Raw genomic sequence first — 23306 nt, forward strand, 5'->3', positions numbered from 1 at the left:
AAATGTTACACATCAGAAACGTTCGCAACAGGATACAACAAACCCCTACCCTCAGTTATACCTGGGAACGTTTGTAACTCATGAAATGCGGGTATATATTGTAATATCCTTGAGAGGTCGAATCGAACAATGTTTAATTGCTAGTAAGTCATTACAGGTTAAAATTTCAAAATTTTCTATATCCGTAATACTATTCATCAAAACGTTGTTAAAACTTAAATGATTGTTTACTAATCGCACTAACATGCATATAAATTTAATTGCTTTAGTCTTGAATAAGTTCAAACACATGGCAAAGAGCAGGATAAAGTAAGTACTCTTGAATGAAATTCCAGAAGACACAATTCCAAATTTCCAAAAACACAGTTTTAGTTTACATTGTTGTGTCTGTTGAAATAAAGATAGTCTTATTATTATTCAGAAAATTATGCTAGAATATATGTTTCCTATGTGGACAGATGCGTTGAAAATTGATAAATTGGCATACTAAAACATGTTATCTCACATGTGTTTTGTACAAAATACATTTCCTGTACGTATTTGTATGTACTGTACTGTACAATAACTGTCAAAAATTAATTTGTAATTTTGATGTTGAAACCGTTTTGAAGGACATACTTTTCAACTATAGTTAAAGAATTGGCTAGAGAATTGGAAGACAAAGATTATACATTTCCAATAAAACTGATGGAAACTTTTGTAGGCTAAGTATAAATAGCCGACCAACCAAATTCCTCTAGCTTCCATCTAGCCTTCTTCCATTTTAAGTTGCTATGTTTGTGATGCATGTAATTTAGGTGTTCAAGTCTTCCAGATATTGGAAAAATATAGATGTATGCTGTTTTTAGATAACAAGTGCTTAATTTATGGAAATAATTATGTTTATGCTCCTTTGGGTTTTGACTCTTAGTTGCTTATGGTTATTATTACTGAGATTTAAAACTATTATAGATAAAAAATGCATTAATTCAAATAATTAATTAGCACAACCTTGTTTGTTTGACGACCCTTTAATATTTAGCTGACTACTATATTACTTTAAAAGAATTTAGTAGCTTGTAAGATTTTAATTAAGTATATACATTAGTTATAAAAATATTATGGCTTCTATTTATTTTTCCTTTGTAATGTTTCATAGTCTACATGAAAATATGTGAATGTATGATCTCATAGATTGCAAAATTTATATATATGTATGAAATATCGGTACTATACTGAAACTTTTGATTCAATTGATAGTCTTCAAAGCACACCAAGGATTTACACCAAGCACATTCTGTTGAATTCTGTAGAAACCATATTAAACATATTTGAAACTTAGACCTTTTAGCACTGCTCCACATCTTGAACTAACACCAAATGCATTCTGTAGAAGACTATATACACAAGTTGTGGCACAAGGTCTCATAGCACCTTGGCGCTTAAACATATATTTAGGAGCAAAAACTTCAAGTATCAAAATAGCATTTAGTGGCTTTAGCTTTTCCAATCTTCAATAGACATGGTGCACTTGGGTCACACACATTGTTAGAAGAGGGGAATTAAACATATAATAATTGAGTAACAGAGGATTATGAAAAATAATTTACAATTTTACTAAACATAGAACCTAAGTCCCTAGCCATTAATAAATATTGAGCCTTTACACACTCTCTTCCTTTGTGTTATTTTTGTAATAGTTACGGGAACTACTGAATTCTACCAAACCTTTTTTAAAGTGGCCCTGTTCTCTTACTATGATGACCTCATTAATATCCGAAAATTAAATTTAACATTTAATTCTTGTTATTTTTTAATTAAAAGTTACAGATGCACACTTTATCTATGTACAGGTACTGCAGGGTAACTCATCATGAAGCTCAATTTCCCTGGAAATAGGGGTAACTTGTATGTTTCCGTATTTGCAGGTGAGTGTGTTGTAGTTTAATTTCGAACTTTGGTTTAGCTGTGTGTAATAGCACCTTGGTTGTTCATATACTGTTTATACATACAATAGAAATATATATTTATGTATTGGTGTTATTATGTATTATGTATGGTTATTGGTATTAAACACATGTTTTATAACAATCAAGTTGATTGATCATCTTTTGTTTTGGTACAAAGATTTCAACAGAATATTTTCAATAAAATTTAATATCAGAATTAATTTAAAGGTATTAGGCAATAGTTTCTTATACCTAAATAATCCATAGTCAAAATGCAGTCCATAAATAAAACGTTTTATATTTGTGAACATCCCTAAAAATTCATTGTTACGGCCGTTTTATGTTATTTAGAAATCACTATGTAAAAAAAGATGTATTAGTTGGGTATGGGTGTCTACAAACTAAACGTAGATAAAATATAGTTCAGATGCATCTTTTGTGTTCAAAAGACTACCGGGGTGAAGGAAAGGTTGTGAATACGTCTGTGATAATTACAAGTATCATGACTATTAATTTAGACTAGTTGACAAACCCTTTAAATACCCACATTGTGTTTCTATAAATTTGTAGTATAAACTAGTGTTACTGAAATATATAATAAAAATAATAGAATTTCGTTGTCTTTTATATTCATAGAAATGGTTTCATCGGGCGCTAAGCCTAAATGGTAAAATAAACCTAGGAGTCTTGGAGGTACAATGTTTACCATAATATGCGACAGTAGTATTTTGGTTGTTCTGAACCAGTTAGAACAGGATACTTATTATATGCATTTGTTACGCGGGTGGCAAGAAAATTTAAATTTTGCTTCGCAGAATTTGAAAGAAAATCACAATGTTTAGGACCTCCAATGTTTATTATTCTGCATTTGAGTCATTTGGTTGTGAAACATCAAAAGTTGTATTATTGAAAACCCTTGGTAGAAAAGATGTACTACTAAACTTTGTAATTTTTCCCTGGTTATCCATTTAAGAGACGTGTTCTCTTGCGGATAGTGAAATGAACCGCATGTTTTTAAACTGCCAATTGTTGGATCGAAAAGCATGATTGTACGATCTCCTGGATAGGAAAGGATTTTCGGAGGAAAAGGCTGATAACGATAATACTGATCTCATTTATATTCATCCAAAATCCACAAGTAGAAGGGGTGGGTTATTAGATCCCGTACATATCAAGTATTCTGGTAGATATCATGCTCCACTAATCGAGTGCGCGCGGTACGCCTACGGATGTTTGTTTGTCGGATACCCCAATTTATTGTGTTGTTATTGTGTACGTTTTTAAAATTTGTTTAAACTTTGACAACCCCATGTGGAGAACTTTTAGCCCTTTTTAACCATCTGACGTTCCAAAACATTAAGTGGAACCAACAACAGTTAGAGCTATTTTGACACGGTTTAGTAGGCTACCATGTTTAAGTTAATTAAAGTCCCGTAGTTATAGACATGAACTTTGATTATTTTTAATATGGTGGAGGGAATACAACTCTATAATACGATCTTAGAAGACATCAATACGAACACCTACATGTCTTCAAGGCATGGACATCAGCACAAATTTTACATACTCTGAAAGAAAGCTCGATATCGTGAAGACTACTGCAGATGTTCAGGCTACTCATCTCTCGACATGGCGATAACAGGGGTTATGCTAATATTTATTATTCACTAACTGAGACGATTTTATTACAATTCCAAGCATAAGATGTAATTCAATAGCTCGATGTCATGGACCATATTGAAAATTTGATCATTTTTTTAAATATACGAGGTTGAAATTCCCAGGAGAGCCGCAGTAAGTGACACCATCAGAATGTGAAATGAACTGAGAAGAATGATTTTCAAGGTAGTAAAATACTTTCTAGCCTGGTAGTGTTAATTCGTACTTACTAATAGTACCATTATGGTCTTATTACTTACGTCCAAATCTACTCAAACTTCTGCAGGTTAAAAGTATATATGTAAGGTAAGAATACAAAAACACTAATTGGCCATTATTTTGCAGCGAACCTTGCGTCAATTTCCATAGGCACGCACTACAGTTGGACCTCACCCGCACTGCCAAAATTGGAAGCTCCTGGTTCGTTTATTCACCTAACCAGTAATGAAGCTTCATGGGTGGGCTCACTGACGGCTCTTGGGACAGTATTCGGCCCATTCCTCGGAGGCTGGGTGATGGACAAATTGGGAAGGCGCTGGACCATGATGCTATCCGTTGTGATGAACCTGATCGCCTGGGCCGTCCTACTCGCCGCTACAGCTGTCTGGCACATTTACGTGGGCCGCTTCCTAGGAGGCATCTCGGGAGGCGTTTTGATTGTGGGAGTTCCCGTCTATGTAGCCGAGATAGCTCAGGTATCATACAAGTCTATAATCTACATTATTTATTTATTTTGGCTTTCTAGACATCGGAATTCCAGTCTATATAGCCGATATATATGTTTTAATAAATATAAGAGTGAAATAAACATAAGATAACTTTGGATTAAATGAGATTGAATGTTAACGCTACTACTCAGCGAGTTAAGTTTATCGGTGTCCCATTGCTCAAGGAGTAAATTTGAAAAGCGGGTCAAGTTAACTAGTTAATTAAATTCACTCATGTTAGATTGAAAATGATTAGGATATCCAGCAAAAGCGGAGCACATTGCCAAAATAAAACAGTCATTGGATAAGAAATTGCATTGGTAATTGCAAATGGTAAATAATGACCTATATAATGAATATTGCTAGAACGTAACATATTTCATAGTCTATATAGAGCACACTACTTATTTTCACATTTATTTTCAAGTAAGCCAATAGTTCCTCAAATTGTCGGAACATAATAAACTTACATCAGTAATTTAATGTGAATCACTCGTAGAATACATATGATTGAAAATTTGATGGTAGTATATTACAACTACATCCGAACTACATTGGGCTGGTTCATCGCGATAAGGTAAATACATTTTCATTAACAAATTTTAAACTATTTAGTCCTATTATAGCATTTCATATGACCATGATTTAAAGAATACCTTCAAACAATAAGGACTCGATAGAAAATATAATAAATACCAATAATGAAGTAAATGCAAATTATACATTCAATATGTGACCTTTCCACTCTCAACAGTAGGTGTAAAGGCCTCCTTGCTTTTAAAAATGTGTTGCAGCTAAAATATCTTCTGTGAAATTGCTACCGTGAGTCCATCTAACAAAGTACACTTAATTTTACTGTAGTATATGTTAAAAAAGTTAGTATCTCTATTATTACCTTATCAAAATATGATGCTTTACAACATGGAAATGACGTGTTCAATTTCTGGTTGAAACCAAATTCAGTTATTTTGAAACAAGAATGAAATTGTCAATGCAATAAACGGTCCAGGGTAAAAATGACACATTTCTGTTTTCCCAAAGTTTTGAATAAAACTCTTACCTTATTATTTAATTGTTTATTTTTAAAACAAAGTTGAAACAATGGTCCCCAAAATTAAGCTATTGTATGCCGAAGAGTCATATCGGCAATATTTCTAAATATAATGATACATAACTATTTTTAAATTCCAATCAGGGCATATTAGGTTAAAATGGCTCGCACAATAAACATTTTCGTATAAAAAGTATTTCAAGCATATTATTACTTACGTCAAATATTATATAATTGCAATATAAATTAATTAACTTTAAAATATACGTATAAGAAATATGTGTTTATTTGTTTCAGCCACAAGTCAGAGGTCCTGCGGGCGCCATATTTGCTTTTTTAATTGTGGGAGGATTTCTCATAGAATATGTATTCGGCCCATATGTCTCCTATTCAACACTCATCTATATAAACTTCATACCACCAGTTTTATTCCTTTTGTTCTTTACCTTAATCCCAGAATCTCCCCATTATCTTATTCGAAAGAACAACGTGTCAAAGGCCTTAGAGAGCCTCACCTGGCTTAGAAAAGGCTGTTCCTCCCAAGAAATACAAGAAGAGTTCACCGAGCTACAGGTAATGGATTTATTTGTGTTTCTTATCAGTTTAAATCGTGTTAAGTGGATTTTTAAATGTAAAAACCATATTATTGTAATAAAATCAGTCTTACTTTTATGTTGATCATACTTGTATCTAAAATAATATTTCCTATTTTAAATAAAAAAAGTCAAGCTCGTCACTACAACTCTCAAAAGACGTTTTGTGTTTGTCATCGAAAGATTTTAGAGTACTAAAACACTGGTAAGGTTAATTTGCATGAAATGTGGCAGTTTAAAAAAGGCAAGTTATCGTTGGACTCTATTGATTGTTCAATGAAAGCAGAAAAGGAAAAGCCGAAATAAATCTGAAGGAAAATCAGAAAAAAGGGAGGTGCCACTCGCAAACCAAATTCTATTGCATATATTCATGCATTGTATCCTAATTCCTAGAAATGTAACCGTATTATATTTTCTTAAATCCTATTTATATTACGGTCTTATGCAAATTCACGTCTTTATATTTCAGATTTATTAGCAGCTTAGCAAAAATTGTCTTGAAGTTTCCAATATTAATGAACTTAAATAAGTACGTCCTTCCATACTTATTTGTTATGCCATTGTCTTTGGGTCAAGAAGGTTATCTTTCTTAGGCTATGAATATAAGGGGACGTTTTACTAAAAAGGACATTTTCCTCACTCATCAATATCATGACAAAAAATCTTTAAAATTGTGAGAATTCACAGAGTATGTATTAGGCAGTTTTCAGATCTATGAATCTAAGGGGATTTTCAGTAACAAGGAAATTTTCCTCAGTCATCAATAATATCATGGAACAAAAGCTTTTCAATTCTTGCGAGAATGCACAGTGCTTGTATTGTAAAACTTCAATCGATATAAAGTTATTAGGCAGTTTTCGGTCTTAGACTTATTAAGTAAACATGATTGATAATTTACCTGTTGTTACTTATTCTAAACGCAGGATGCAGTCCACCAGTCCGAGGCAGAGAAGGCCAGAGTGTCAGATCTGGTGAGAGTTAGAGGTAACCGCAAAGGTCTGATTATCTCCATCTGTCTACTGTGCGGCCAGCAACTCAGTGGCATTAACATAGTTCTATTCTACGCTCAGAGTATCTTCATAATGTCCGGTACTTCCATCTCCTCCAGCGTGTCATCCATTGTACTTGGCGTAGTCCTCTTTGCAGTTCAAGGACTGGCTGTTCCTCTAACCAAGTTGTTTGGCGTAAAAAATATGCTGATCGTGTCGGCTGCATGTATGGCAGTATTCCAGGTGAGTTTACTTGATGTCAAGTTCATCCAACAATTCATATGGGTTCGGAAGAACATTTCTTAACCGTTAAATTTTGTGATTCCTTCATGAAATCAGAGCTACATTATATTGCAATGGCGAAGTAGATTTTTCTAATTTTTATGTCACTTTTATAGTAAAAGCCTCTACCCATGAGTTGTATATAGAAAAAGCAATAACTGTTATTTTACAGGTATTTACATCAAACTCATGCTGAGTTTGATCAGAAAAATCTGAATTATTCAAATACTCAATTCATACATCCCTACTCAAAAACTTAATTTTTGAGGTTTTTGATTAGGTAACGTTTTGAAATACTGCCTCAGTTTAGGAGTGGAGTACAAAACTGAGGAGTGAGGTGGATAAAAACGTGCTAGGCAGTTTGAGACTTGCCTCAACTCGATGTGAATAAACAACATCTTAAAACACATCCGGATATATCTAAGCAAGTGCTAGACACAGCACCAGCTTGCAATATCGAATACTTAAACACTTAGTTGCAGCTTTCCTGTTGTTAACGTTAGAATTTATAAATCGTAACGACTCCTTTTTCTTTTCGCCTTTGAGTTGTACCATTATTCTCATCACGTACAGGTCCTTCGTGGTCTCTAGTTCATACTGAGATATTTCCCTTTGTTATGCAGAACTGCACATCTTAATTACTTTAGGTGCGTTTCTGACAGAAATTTTCAAGTATAGGAAATTGTGTCTTCAATTGTTCAAATCATCTTTCCAACTGTATAAAAGCAATTTCTTTTTGTTTTGAAAAACAAAACATCGGGGGGTGCGGTGCCGATGTCCGAGCGGTCTAAGACTTTGGAGTTTGGGTCTGAATTAGAGATAGCGCAGGTTGAAATCTTGTCCATCAACCTTGTATTGTATCAAATGTATCCCCTTTATTATGTTTGATAAGATCTTCGCACAGGCCAGTTACCCATTAGGACGGACAGAATAAGCCTTTAAAGGGGATCAACCTCTCCTTATATATATACTAGTATATATACCAGATTTAACAGTATTTCTTCTTGGGTGAGCTTGAATTGTGCAATTAATCATGTGATATCTCGTAGTCTGAATATCCTAGTAAGGATGATGTTCCGTCTCACAGGACTTGGTCTCACCCTCATGTCATGGACACTCCAGGGTCACTCGGCGTTAATACTTTCGAATCGATATACAAATTGATATTAGCATAATCTTTCCTGCAGATATACTCGTCACCGTTCAATCCTGGCAATCCATAGCGCCGATTACTGTTGGCAAATGAATACTCCAGTACCACAAAGCCTTTGCTGCCTCATTCATATGTGCAACTACCTTAGGAAACTTAATCTAATCATGCGATTTATCAACGATTCGATCCATAACGTAGCTAATAATCTTGACTGTAGATCGTTTAACTACCATCAGTTCTCTTCTTTACAGGTATGAAAACGTGGGTCACCAAAAAACCGTAGGAGTATTTCCACTTACTTTACTCTTGATATTTCACTACTACTTGTGGAATTCTCAGTAAAAAAACTAGTTTTTCAACAATTCTACACTGTAATTTTCAAATTTTAAAAGTGCTTAGCATTAGTTTATCACTATGCCTCGTCAGACATTTAAATCACTCTCTAACAAATCGATATGAATGACAGCCATGCGAATTTAATATTAATAAGCAAGTGCTAGATTACAGTCATCATCTGTGCTCCTCACCAGATTTTAAAAGTCCCCGTCCACGTGCCCAGAAAAATCTAGCGGCAGATTTTTTATTCACTTCAGTTATCAATCATTTTCTTAACTTCTGGATATTCTATAGTACTTGCTACCTTTAGGAAATTCTTACTTCTCTTTTTCAGCCCAAACAAATTATTTACTTAATAGAAACAAGTTTCAAGTAAATTTGTTTTTATTCACACTATTTCAATACGATCACTTTCTGAATAAAAATGTAATTTATTACTTGTGGATATCAGGACCCAAAAAGTAAAAAGTTTTACTGTTTTACTACTTTTTTTAGTTATGTAAGTTACGTAGTTCAAATAAAGTTCTTCCGAGGCATTTTACGTTACCATTCAAAACATAAATTATAATTTATTAGGGCCTACTGCAAAATAATGTATTCCTGCAACTCCTTGTACACTAAAGACTAAACTGAAACAAAACTATATTTATACATTTTTTTATTAATTCATAATACGTTTTATTTTTATTAACAGCAGAAAAATTCAAGTATGTATTAAGTTTTTAGTGAAAACCCCTTTACGTATGGTGTTAACCCTGGAAGTGTCGGTCAACCCATTTGGTGTCGATGAAAGTGTAATCGACACTATAACGAATATACCGATAAAATGCATATTACCGCTCACAGACCTTTAAATTATATATAAATCTATTGCTCATGAGTTGCTTGTTGCTTTTAATGTTTAGTGGTCTTTGATTATCTTTTGTGATGTATCTAGATGGCAACCAGCTTAACTTTATAAGCTGTCATTGTGCTCGATCGTATCTGTGTAGCGGAGATTGCTGGTTGTAAACAAATCATTTCTTGTTTGTTCGGGAGTGCGTATACGTGATTTGTGTCCAGTTTTAATATAATTAGTTTCATTTTAAAACTAGTAATGGCTGACCCATGTGGATCTAGTGATATTTATAATATTCTCATGGAATCTGATGTACTGCCAGAAGAAGCAAGTGACTCAGAGTGAGAAAACCAAAAACCTATTGTAAATATATTTTGTTTTTTTTCTTCAATTCTAAAATGTTAAAAACTGTTTTATATATTGCTCTATATCATCAAACATAAAAAAGGTAAGAAACATATTGAATATTTGTTTGATAGTAATTATTTCATTGTGTTGCCTAGCAACTGGAAAATGGCAAATTTGCACTATTCTGTATAAACATAATTGTTATCACTTTTTTATTTTCAAAGAAATAAAACTATATATTTTTGTGTTTATAACTAAATTTGCTACAATTTGGCTATCCTACATGTACTATTCATCTTAAATTTTTGTAAGATGAGGATAGTTTTGTGTAACATAATTTTTTCACACATAAAATTATAGTAATTATAGTTTTTAAATGTGTAAAGTAACTGTAGTAATACAATATAATTTAATTTTTATTATGTAACACATTACGGTGCGTACTTGATCTTAATAATTGCATTTTTTTTTAGTTTTGCGTTGCTGAACTACCTTTTACTTTCCAAATGCAAAGAATACGAAATAAGGTATCTATCAAATGTTCATAGGGATTCGACATCACTACGAAATTGATATACTGTAAGAGTCCGTCTTTAGCAAAATTGTGTCGTTTAAACAAACCACAGTTCCACCTAAATACTCATCCGGTGCTATGGAAAACACATAATATAAATTGTTATCTTTGGTTTTAAGAACTGCCCCTAAGGAATCAGAAGGTAAGTTATTTTTACAGGCAAATTATACAGTTTGCGTCAAATAAATAAATTCTTTATTGCCTTTACAACAATTTTGTTGGTAGCAATGTTAAAAACACTTGGAATTTTGAATTATCCATCATAATTAATATCATAATAAAAACGTTTCCTGTAGCCAGCAATATGGCCTACAGAAGTTTTAATAAACTATATAAAGACACTATTATAAACAAAGGTCTAATTATGTGAGAAGTAGGGCAATTGAAATCTGATAATGTTACATAGTCTGTATCCTGTTAGAAAGCCACTGTTACGAATCATAAGATCTCCAATGTGGTGTAGGCGGCAAATCTTCTTTCAGATATATTGTACGATAATCTGTTGTTCCAGTTTTCGTTGGGTGTTTTCTTCTACTGCATCTACAATGGCTACAATATGTCTTCCTATCCGTGGTGGCCGCTTGCCAGTCTAGTAGGTTATATCATCAGTTTTGGTTCAGGTAAGCTGGCATGTTGCGTTTGTAGGGACTATTGACCTAATCAAACAGCTTAGACTGATCAGATGAAAAACATGATGTATTAATTAGTGTTTAAACTCAGTATTATATAAAAGGATGAATGGCTAGCGTTGATTGTTCCATGCTGTGACAAAATTAACTAATGTTTAAATACCAAGTACTTATTGATCAGAAAACATAAAACAGTTCCAATAGTTTACATTCATTGAACAAAAAATGTTCAACCTTGGAATAAGTCTGCCTAAAACAGTTTATGAAAATGCCTCCATAATCATTGATTATTTCCTTAATCTATATAATTACACTTTTCTTTCGAATTCATTCATCAATACAATCTTTCCGTCGCTATTGGAAATTCTGGTAAATTATTGTATAATATAGCATAAGTCCGAGTAAAAAAGGCTAATTTATTGTCCTCTTACACCTTGAAATATATATTTTGGACCCACGTAGTTGTAATTTCTCTAAGCAAGGCAGGAATAAGGTTGCAATTGAATTCGATTCTCCGAACATCCCTCCCAAAGATGCAGCATTAGCTTACTCTTTTTAAGCTAGACTGTAAGTATAATGGTATGACATAACTCTTATTATATCAAATTTTAATAAAAACACGACTGTAACGACCACAAAATACATGTAAAGAATGGCGCTAGGAACATCATATATGATGCTTGTTTATTTACCTCAGGTTTCGGAAGTCTGCCGTACACCGTGATGGCCGAAATGTTCCCATCCAACGTGAAGAGCATTGGATCTGCTATATCGGCTGGGAGCAGCTGGTTTATGGCTTTCTTGGTCACCCTGTTTTTCAACAACATCTCCGAAAGCTTGGGTCCTCACTTTGCATTCTTCATTTTGTCCATCTTCTGCATCATATCTTTCCTCTTCACTATTCTCTTCGTGCCTGACACAAGAGGGATGACTCTCCAGGAGATCCTGGACTTGCTCAACAATCAGCGAGGTGCTAAATCTAAAGCTTGATCTGATGATGCGGTGTTGCAGTATTTATCGTGATTATCAGACTGATTATCTGTAATTTATATTTATATCACTGTTATATATCGTGAATGTTAATAGTAGCAGTATCTGTGAATGTTATCCAAATAATATTATAAATGCGAAAATACATTTGATTGTTTTGCTTTCACACGTAGAATATTCAACCGTATGTACTGAAATTTTACATAGACATTCTTACAGTCCCTGGGATAAGTATAGGTTTATTCTTATTTCGAAAATCCCTCTGGGCTGCACCTCATTCGTCTTTAAAGTAGCGAAAATCCCACCTTGGTCTTTACAGTTGTGAATTATTAATTAAAAGGGCATGTCTAATGTAATCAACTGTTATTGTTTTCAATTTATTTATATTTATAGTGAGTACATTCCACTATAAGTCATTTATAATAATGGTATTAATAACCATTATTTTAGATTTCAGCGATTAAATAATTGCTTATCTACCTTAGAAAATGCCCTAAAACATAATAACTCAGTAAAATAAGGCAAAATAAGGATGCAACCTCGGAATGAAAGATAATAAGCTGAAAATTTGCATACGTCTTTATTTTGATGGTATAAAACTTACTCCAAAAGTCTCATATAATCACGTGTACGCGTCTTTAGATATTTAAGGTCAAAGTTCACGAAAATCAGTTTTTTGCAAATATCTCGTTTCCCTTACGCTAAATGACTTTGAAGGTGGTTAGAGAAATTGTAGAACGGAAAATTCTCTTCAACTTTTGTATAAGGTAATTTTATGTACGTTCAACCCTTTTTGAGATACAGCGCAAAGAGTAGGGAACCGCTTACCTGTATATACTATAATGCGAGGTCAGCCAGTAGAATACAATAAATAAATGAGTTATATTGTTAATTATTCACTTACTATTATTATTATTATTATTACTTAGTACTATTAGTATTGTTAGCATTGTTATCATTATTATTAAATTTTTATTATTATTTAATATACCTAGACGAAACCACTACAACATATATCATCGATGGTGGATTTCTCTCGCATCGCGTTGTATGGAATAAAGATGATACTATCTCTGATATTTTGAATAAATACGTCAAATATTTACAAACACATTATGGGTCAAGTAACGTTGTTGTATTTGATGGTTACTCAGATTACACTAAGGACATTAAAGCAATGGAACAATTAAGAAGAACTGCTGGTGTTTCAAAATCTTACGAACTCCGCTTTGATGAAACAATGGAGGTGGCATTCAGCCAAGAAAAGTTTTTATCGCATTCATCTAATACAAAAATATTTATAGACATTATTATCAACAAATTAAAAACTGTTAATATCACTACAACAGTTTTACAACTGTTAATATCTCTGTTAATATCAGAGATGATGCTGATGTTCTCATTGTAGAAACAGCTATTGCAGAGTCTGAACTTAAAAAAAAAACTTCTGTCATTATAAGGGAAGATATTGATTTGCTAGTTATCTTGATAGGACGTGCTCAATCACATCAACAAGAATATTTTTTTTTTTTAATGGGTAAGGGTAATGTGGAGACAAAACTGGATTCATCGAAAAGTTTTGATAAATACCCTCATTCTAGGAAACACATATTATTTTTACACGCGTTTAGTGGATGTGATACGACTTCTGCGCTTTATAACAAAGGTAAAATATCGTTTATTAAAATGTTAGAAAAAAAATCACGATTTAAATCAATCAGCTTAATTATAAAAAAAACTGCTCTGTACAAGAATTATTTGAAAATGGAGTACGTATTTTCTTAGCAACGTATAATGCTCCGAAATCAGAAGTGTTTTCGATACACTCAGTTCATCAAATCAACAAGACTCAACTAACCAGTGCAGTTATCAAGTCTTCCACCTTCAAGTACAGCAGCTCGTCAGCATATCCTTCGTGTCTATTATCAGACCCAACTTTGGTTGGGAAATGATTTAGAACCCCAGGAATTCGGCTGGGTAGTTCAAACAACGTTAACCAATAACAATAACCAATAACAACATCATTACCACCAGCACCAGAAGAACTGCTGAATACAATATTTTGCAATTGCAAGAAAGGTTGTGGTTCTAATTGCGGATGCAGGAAATCAGGATTGCGATGCACTTTAATTTGTGGGCAGTGTACTGGACAATCATGCCTCAACGCCTCATCAACTTCATGGTTTCAATGAAGAAAGTGAATATGCACCTGAGATTCTTGAATCTTTCTATTCTGATACTTTAGTAAACGAGAATGATGATAATGAATCCGATATTGAACAGCCAGAGGAAGAAGAAAAAGAAAAAGAAGAAGAAGAAGACGATGAACAAGAAGATAATTAAAACAAAAATATGAATCATTAATAATGAAAACAAATATTTTATATTTGTAATTTTAATAAATTGATTATTGGATCAATAAATAAATACATAATTGAAATTCATTTGAAATATTTCTTTTAATATTGTATGTTTGGTAAAAATTAAAATAAATATTATGTAGAGAATATATAATTTACAATTAATATCTATAAATATGGTCTATTAAATAATAAATAATAATAATGATAATAATAAAAATTTAATAATAATGCTAACAATACTAATAGTACTAAGTAATAATAATAATAATAATAATAGTAAGTGAATAATTAACAATATAACTCATTTATTTATTGTATTCTACTGGCTGACCTCGCATTATAGTATATACAGGTAAGCGGTTCCCTACTCTTTGCGCTGTATCTCAAAAAGGGTTGAACGTACATAAAATTACCTTATACAAAAGTTGAAGAGAATTTTTCCGTTCTACAATTTCTCTAACCACCTTCAAAGTCATTTAGCGTAAGGGAAACGAGATATTTGCAAAAAACTGATTTTCGTGAACTTTGACCTTAAATATCTAAAGACGCGTACACGTGATTATATGAGACTTTTGGAGTAAGTTTTATACCATCAAAATAAAGACGTATGCAAATTTTCAGCTTATTATCTTTCATTCCGAGGTTGCATCCTTATTTTACCGGACTATAAGATACTCAGAATATGATTCCGAAGACTCCCCTTTGAAGCAGTCGACAAGAAATATGCTAGATGAAAATTCGCTGGACTGTGTTTTTAAAACTAATGTACCGTTTCCAGCTTTAAATGTACTAATGTATTCACAGTATTTTTCAGTTTATAAAAAAACAAAACGCGTAGTGTCATTGTTAATGCAGTTTTAACTGCACACTTTTATTACGTATTAAGTATTAGATCTAAAAGACAATGTTACTATTTAACTTTTACTATAAGTTTAGAGACTGATCCCATCTTAGTTCCCTTTTGACAGAAGCGGGCTTCTCTGATATGTGATATATATTTTCTTGATCTGGAAACAAGGGAAAAAATCACGTATGGAACAAATCATACTAAGAACAAATAAATTACAATGACCAAAACTATACACTTTTTGGCGTATTTTCTTGATCATGGCAACAAGGCAAATTCAACATTGGCGTCGGAAATATAATTCACTCGAACCAGCAGTGGTCATACACATGCAACTCTTACTAAATTGCGTGTAAAGCGGCGGATAACTGCTAGAAATGCAGATTTGAGACAATGTAGTCCAACTTTTACTTTACATTTAGACTGTTATGAAATTAATTAAATAAATTAGTTGTCTTTTGTAAAAGTAGGCTTCTCAGAACTGTGCATGTATATACAGGGTGGCGCCAGCCAAAATTATCGCCGTGCGACTTTTTTTATAGTGTCACTTAAAATTCAATGTTTATCATTGTTAACCACGTTCATAAAGTTTGAAGGATACAAAGTGATACAGGTTTCATAAATACAAATCTTCAACTTCTTAATAACTGATCATTTCAATGAAGATGTTCTTCTTATCTTATGCTGGTAGATCCAGCAGAATATTAATTGATTATATCAACATTTTCATAGAACTTAACGTAGACGCATGTTTAAGAAATGGCGTAAATTACATTTTTATGTGTATTAGATAACTGTGTAAAATATGACTTATTTTAATAATACACTCTCTTATTATTATTTTCAGTATTAATATTTACTAATGTTCACACCTACATAAATTACGTAAATATGGTTACAACAATTTTTTTATGCACTTCTTAAATTTATGAGCTGATCTATGCATATAGTTCTCTCATGTACCAGTGGAAGAGCCCTCCCAAAAACCAATATAGCATTATTCAATAAAATCACGATAAAAGTCAGCGTCTCAAACTCATACTCAAAGCTTCTATGGATGATTAATACCTTAGCCACCGCGTTGGGCCAACTTACACCACACCCATCGAGTGAAGATACTCATCAACAGCATCATTGTGCAGCTGGTAGCCATTTGCCTTAGCTTCCCGCTAGTGCTGCACTCTGTCATTATTCGATGAAACTACTTGAAGTAGAAAGAGTAGAACATTTCACAGAACGTTGTTTTTGTGGATCAATATATAAACAGGATTATGTTATTTGGTAACACAAAAGGTAACACTGTCTTATTTTGTACCGTTTGACGATAACACATGGGGGTGGTGACTTCTGAGGTCGTAGTAATAAATACTCGAATTGCAAAGTTTACTTATAAGTTCAGTTTAATTATTAAAACTTACAAGCACCACTTTTAGATGGTAAAGGAAAAGTATGTAATGCCACGTTGCTGCCAATTAGAACATAAGAACTAAAAATGTATATTTTCTAGGTGGGCCTAAAATATCCAATGTTCTATGGAATTATGCCTACGATGTTTTACTTTATAAAACAATAAGATTTCACTTCCCTTCGCAATATGTAGACTCACAACCCGGGTGTCGGCGTCTTGGCACGAGACAATGAAGCTGTAGTCTAAGAACGGTTATTTCTAGAAGAGGAGTAGAAGTTGGGAAAGTGGTAGCCATCTACTCAAACAACACGTGAGATACATCAGCTACGTCAGCTACGTGAGCTCGCCTAAAACAAATTCGCGATGGTATTAGCCATTTAATGATACAAATTACTTATTATAAAAACGTGTTTGCCATAAGGATGACGCCACAACTTTTATCTATCTCAATCAAGCAAATAAAAGATCTTCAAGGGTACGTTACTTTACTATTTACAACTTTACTTTACGTTACATTCATTTTTATACGTTTTGCATCAAAGGGCTAATTTAATAATACGAAAGATCAATTTTACTTACGGACAAAGCGCGCGAGGTCTGCTCGGTCACATAGTTGGGCTGCTACAAAGGGTTAGAAGAAGATATTCATACGCGTGCCAATTAGGTAGTTCCTCCGCCCAATAATTTAGTTCCGGAACATTGGATAAAAATAGTATTAAATTATACTGGCTGACTAGGTTGCGAAAATTACATTATATAAAATTTTAATTAATCAATTAACGGTACAATTTTTTCACTCAAAGCATTATACTCGTACTTTTTATTTTACTTGATTTTATATAATTAACAAATATCACTTTTGAATGTGATAATATTTTGGGAAATACACATATAAAATTCTTTTTTTTCTTACATATTATTACACGCGGCTTCGCCTGATTTTCATCGATTTTGCACGTCCATGAGAACTTCTGGTTCAAGCGATTTATATTTCCGTCACCAATGTTGAGTTTGCCTTGTTGTCACAATAAAGAAAATCTGTCAAAACTGTGTATTTATAGCCATTCTAATTTTCACTAGTCTGAATTTTTTGTTGATTTGTTGATTTTGGTTGGTTTCCCGTTCAAGAACACACACACACACACACACACACACACACACACACACACACACACACACACACACACACACACACAAGTCTGTATAAGTAGTAATAGCCTGATTGAATTTTCAACAAAGATTAAATAAAAAAAAGTACTTGCTCCGACAGGAGTTGAACCCGGGTCTCTTAATGGCCGGGTACGTATGTTACCACTACACTATATATTTAAGAGAATCTGCAATACACTAAAGAATAATTTTCTGCTTTGTATTCTTGGTGGAAGTGAGTAGGTTTTAATGGAAAAGACATTTTTCATACTTCCACATTAAATTTATTTAAAAAGCTCGTTCGCCGGTTAAGGCATCATCAGTTTGATATTGTTTACAGGAAAAACATATGTGTAAAAAGTTTTACTCTGCATTTTACCTGTAAGTCTACCAGGCGAGATTCAAAAACTGTTCTATATCCCTGTCCGTCTGTAGGACATCTCAAGATGAAATGGGCTATACACTACAAACTGTGCATGCAACCTCGGTGAAGTCCGTTACGCAAGACGTGGTGTTGCTATACCTCACATGGCCCGTGTGGGATTCATAAAACATAGGAGTGTTGGGATAGTTATGTTAAATATGTTAATATATCATATTTTGAAATATCTTGAGAGCGTACTGATTTTTACGAATATATGTACTTGGCTATTTCTTCTTTATTATGGTTAACCATAGGACCAATTGTAAAAATCGAAAAATATCAAAATAGAGGCCGTACAAAGTTTCGAGACTCGTACGTCATTAAAATTTACGAGTGATTTACAAATATAATTTTTTATTTCAAACAAATTCCACGATTTAGAAACTACTTCATATGATTTTAACAGTTTTAATTTTGTAAAGTTTAAAGACTATATTTTTTACTTCCTCATCCTTGAATAAAAGAGTTTAAAATTGTTGTAATTATGTTATGAATTGTCTATAATTTAATAACTATAACGTAACTTAATAAAAAAAAAATGGAGGCCAAAATGTATGGCAAAGTCACCAAAACTGATCTAAGATTAAAGTGTTTTCATAGATGTAAACATAAATCTTAAAAACACTAAATACTTAGTACTTTATTTGGTTCGATCGGATGTTTGGTAAATAATTTTTCATTATTCAATAGTACTGTGGATCTAAACTAAAACGCTATGCAAATTAAACTTTAAAGCTATTGCACAAGAGTATAAATAATGCATGATCTGCAAAATAATTACTATCCTATAAAGGATTCCCAAGGGCTTTACATTGAGAGGACCTTGTACGTGTTTAACCTTTTCATACTTTAAAATTCCTTGTAATTGTAACGCAAAGTAAGACTCTCGATGTGATAGATATGACCAATCTTGTATTTATAGAAGCCATCTACCTGTTATCAAACATAAACCTATATAAAACAATAAGTGAACAAGGACCACTCTACTGATTTGTGTTTCACTCGACCTCTCACTCTCACGGCAAGGTAAGTAAGATCCGCTTCGTTCTTTCAGCAAAGGCCAACAAAACTCCTCTATACTTAGGCCTACATATCGTTGCATTTTTCCACGTTCAAGCTGTATCGTATTGACTGATACCTACTTCAGTTTCCGACCTACAAGATACCACATATACTGCATGAGCTCTTTTTCTTTATTTTCCAGTTTTTAACAATTTGAAGAATTTTAAAGTGAAGAGTACGGGTGGTAAATGCCTCGACATGTTCTTTCTCTAATTTAATTTTTATTAGGTCAACTATGTATTACCATGTTTTACAACTATATTACAATAGTTACAAAGGCGTTGAATCTTACTTAAGTAATATGATCCATCGAAGTTTTCAATTTCATTTTTAGTTACTTTTAATGGACCATTTACGAAACACAAAACGATGGCCCTTCCTAACCATCGAACCTCAACCCGGCCGACAGTACCAATACCCCTTAAGAAGTTAAACCTCAAACACTTTCACGCCCTTATTTTTGTTCGTAAAACTGTGGAGAATATCATTTTTCAAACACAATTAATACGAATTTAATTGATTGTTTTAAATTATACACTTTAATGAAGTGAAACAGTTTAAATTCATTCTTTTATTTTGAAACCTTTCTAAATCTTCTGTATTATTAAAACCATGCCCCAACAAGTGAAAATTAAATGATTGTTCAATATAGAATTTCAGTCAAATTATTCTTGAATAAATTCAAATCGGGGTTAAGTAGTCTTGAATAAAATTCCAGAAGATAGCTTCAAATAACTGTAAAAGCCGATGAAATCCATTTCCGAAAACAATTTTATTTTCATTGTTATTTCTGTTGAAATGATGTTGGTTGCTTAGAATTAACAAAAATATGCTAGAATCTATTTTATTTATGTGAAAAACAGGTGCGATAAAAATTGATTTATCGGCATACTAAATCTTAAATATATTTAATTATATTTAAAAGGATTTCAATTAAACACAAACAAAATTTAAATTCGAACGTTTTATCTCATATTTGTTGATCAGTATTGCTATTTCTAGGCCAACGTGCAACAGACTATGCAGACAGGTACACTTCAATACACCCATTCTCAGAAGAACAATTGTTAGCAACTGTTGCACAACAGTAATGAACACATGGTATTCTGTTTACATAACTATTATTTTTATATAAAAACCCCTACCCTCAGTTACACCTGTGAAAATATTTTATCTCATGAAATCATTTTTATAATACACTTGGGACGTCGAATCTATTAAACGTGTAATTGCTTCTGTGTGATTTACAGGATTCTGTATTATTAATAACCTTCTGTATTCGTAATACTATTTGTCAACGTTATTAAAACTTAAATGATTGTTCAATAACCACTCTAGCACAAAATTATAATCTCATTAGTCTTGAACAAGTTCAAATACGTGGTAAAGAGGATGAGTAACCTGAAATTAAATTCCAGAAGACAGCTCGAAATAAATCTAAAACCCAATGTAATGTCTTTTTGAAAACGCAATTTTTCTTGTTGTTATATTAGTTGAAATGGTGATAGTTTCGTATTTATATGCTGGAATTTATTTAGTCTATAGGAATAACGGATGTAACAAAAATGTGTTTATTGACATATTAAAACTTAAATATGTTTAGATACATTAAATGAGTTAGCTAAACGGCCAAATCTAAACTTAAACATGTTGTCTTATTTTTTTTTTTACAAAGTGTATTTACATTTCGTATCGGTATTTAAAATAACTGTAAAAAAATAAGTTAAAATTTTTAAGCCGGGAAATTTTTGTAACTTTCAAAGCACATACGTTTCAAGTATAGTTAAAATTTTTCACTCTTAACGATTATAACATTGCAAGAACATAAATTATACGTTTTCAAGAAAAATATTCACTCATTATTACAAGGAAGGATTACGCAAAACCCCGTTCCTCATAATAGATTTCAATAAGGTGGTATGCAAAATTCCAAATTCATAACTAATTTTATCTCGAAATGTCCTGCGGGCAGATAGACAAACAGACGTCATAAAAAAATTGACACAATAATTACGCTCAGCCAAATTCAATTATTGGACATGTACCAGAACACATCCTTATCTATGTATAACAGTTATCCAAAATTTAAAGTCTAAGTATTAAAGTGTCTTCAAGATATCTTGCCACATGGTACATTCAAAAGTTATTTCCAGTGAAATGAGTTTGTGCAATAATGTATTAAGATGTATAAACAGTTAAAAACGTGAAATCTTTTCAAGTAACACTTTTACATAGCAGCAATAATGCACATTTATTATATATTACTAAAAGTTCCAGCGGACTGCGGAGGGTACTGCAACTTAAAAGTGCGCTAAAATTAAATTTTCCACCGACTTTGTCATTGAGTATTCACTTTATTATTTTTGAGTATTACTCTATGAATAAAAATATACATGTTCAAATGTCATATGTTCATACTCAGTACTCGGTTTTATTCACAAATTGTATTATTCTGTTATTTTCTCGTTGTCAACATCATTACCCATAAAACCAATGGGAAAAACATTCGCTAACGCTCAGCCTATTTCCTTGGCTGCACCATCATAAAACTCAGTATAAATTGATCTTAATGCAAAATTTCAAGTCTAATATGTCAAGTGTAATATACCTCAACGACCTACTGTCCAAAGACTAGAAGACTTTTTGACCGTAGTAGGCTTCTCCGACCTACGTAAGCATACATACGTATTTTCTTTGAAAGTAAAAATACCTAATACCGGAAGTAGAACTAAGGTGTCCTTTCAAGCACTGAAATAAACTGTTTTTTGCCGAAGTAGTTTTCCAAGACTTATGTACACATTTTCTTGATCGGAACGAACTCAACTGTGACGTCAGAAATAAATAAACCAGAAATGACCTTACACGTGCAAAGCATGATGTAAGACAGTCGCAATGATCCTCCTAACAATGGACACTGAAATAATACGTACCTGATGTATGCCTACTGTCTACTTAGCCTACATTTGAAAACAATCATAGACCTCCATCATATTATATCATGAGTCCTTATGATATAAGTCCGATTTTAATAATTGCTTGCGAGCGTAACGATCTAGATCTAGCATGAAGAGGAGCGGTGCCCCCCACCCGACAATACAGTAACTGTTATTGATACATATACAGGTCAACAATCAAGGAAGTGATATTGAGCGTAATCTCTGAGCATCGTTGCTGCTGATATGTCAATAATGAGAGCTGATTGTTTCATTCTTGATTGATAGTGCTATTCCATCAAACTATTTCAATAATCAATAACCAACTGTATGTGGAAAACACATCTTGTTCTAACACCACTAAGCAACTGTTAACAATTTGCATAATAAGTTCAATGTCAATCGATTGACGATTACTATGGTTTACATACTGCTATTGAGCTTTTCTCGTCGTGTTAAATTTAACCACTTATCGAACACTAATAAAACACAAACAGATGACGGATTTTTTGTGAATTAACTGACAACAACGAACGGTTTCTTAAGAGTTCGTGAGCAGTAACCTCCAGCAATCCCAGAGTCCGGCAGGCAAACTTATACGAGAGTTGTCATTAGTTATCTCGTAAGTTACAAGAATTACGCTCATTAACTCTTTAGAGGCCATTGAAACAAATATTCCCCATTAGATATTTTTTATTATTTTTAAGGATCTGAATAATTCAAATAATTAAATCATAAATAAATATTTTATAAACATAAAAAATCTACAAGATGTGAAAGTAAGTATTTTTAATAATTTAAAACTATTTTTTTGTGTTCCTATTACTCACATTGCATAGGCACTAAACACAAATATGCACACGCTAGATTTTATGTCGCCCGATAATATTTATTATTTTGTATTCTGCCTGTATTTTATTAAACACAACTGACCTTGGACAAAAATATTTATTTCATATTCAATAACCGCATTATATGAAATCTCCAGATTACTTTCAATATGTTATTTTTAAGCTTAGATATTGTTTGGGCGTAAATAATGC

General features: G+C 32.6%; 1 protein-coding gene across 1 annotated transcript in view; it reads left to right on the forward strand.

Annotated features, from left to right (window-relative positions):
* Positions 1-1852: 1852 nt before the first annotated feature.
* The window catches only part of LOC124361110, a 55802-nt gene continuing 34348 nt past the window's right edge, over positions 1853-23306 (forward strand). The window contains exons 1-6 of the mRNA XM_046815146.1: positions 1853-1907; positions 3933-4282; positions 5643-5918; positions 6862-7170; positions 10970-11078; positions 11785-12071. Of these exons, the coding sequence (XP_046671102.1) occupies positions 1853-1907; positions 3933-4282; positions 5643-5918; positions 6862-7170; positions 10970-11078; positions 11785-12071 (1386 nt within the window). The remainder of the gene's footprint in view (positions 1908-3932; positions 4283-5642; positions 5919-6861; positions 7171-10969; positions 11079-11784; positions 12072-23306) is intronic.

The sequence above is a fragment of the Homalodisca vitripennis genome, chromosome 4 (assembly GCF_021130785.1).
Source record: "Homalodisca vitripennis isolate AUS2020 chromosome 4, UT_GWSS_2.1, whole genome shotgun sequence".
Classification (NCBI taxonomy): Eukaryota; Metazoa; Arthropoda; class Insecta; order Hemiptera; family Cicadellidae; genus Homalodisca; species Homalodisca vitripennis.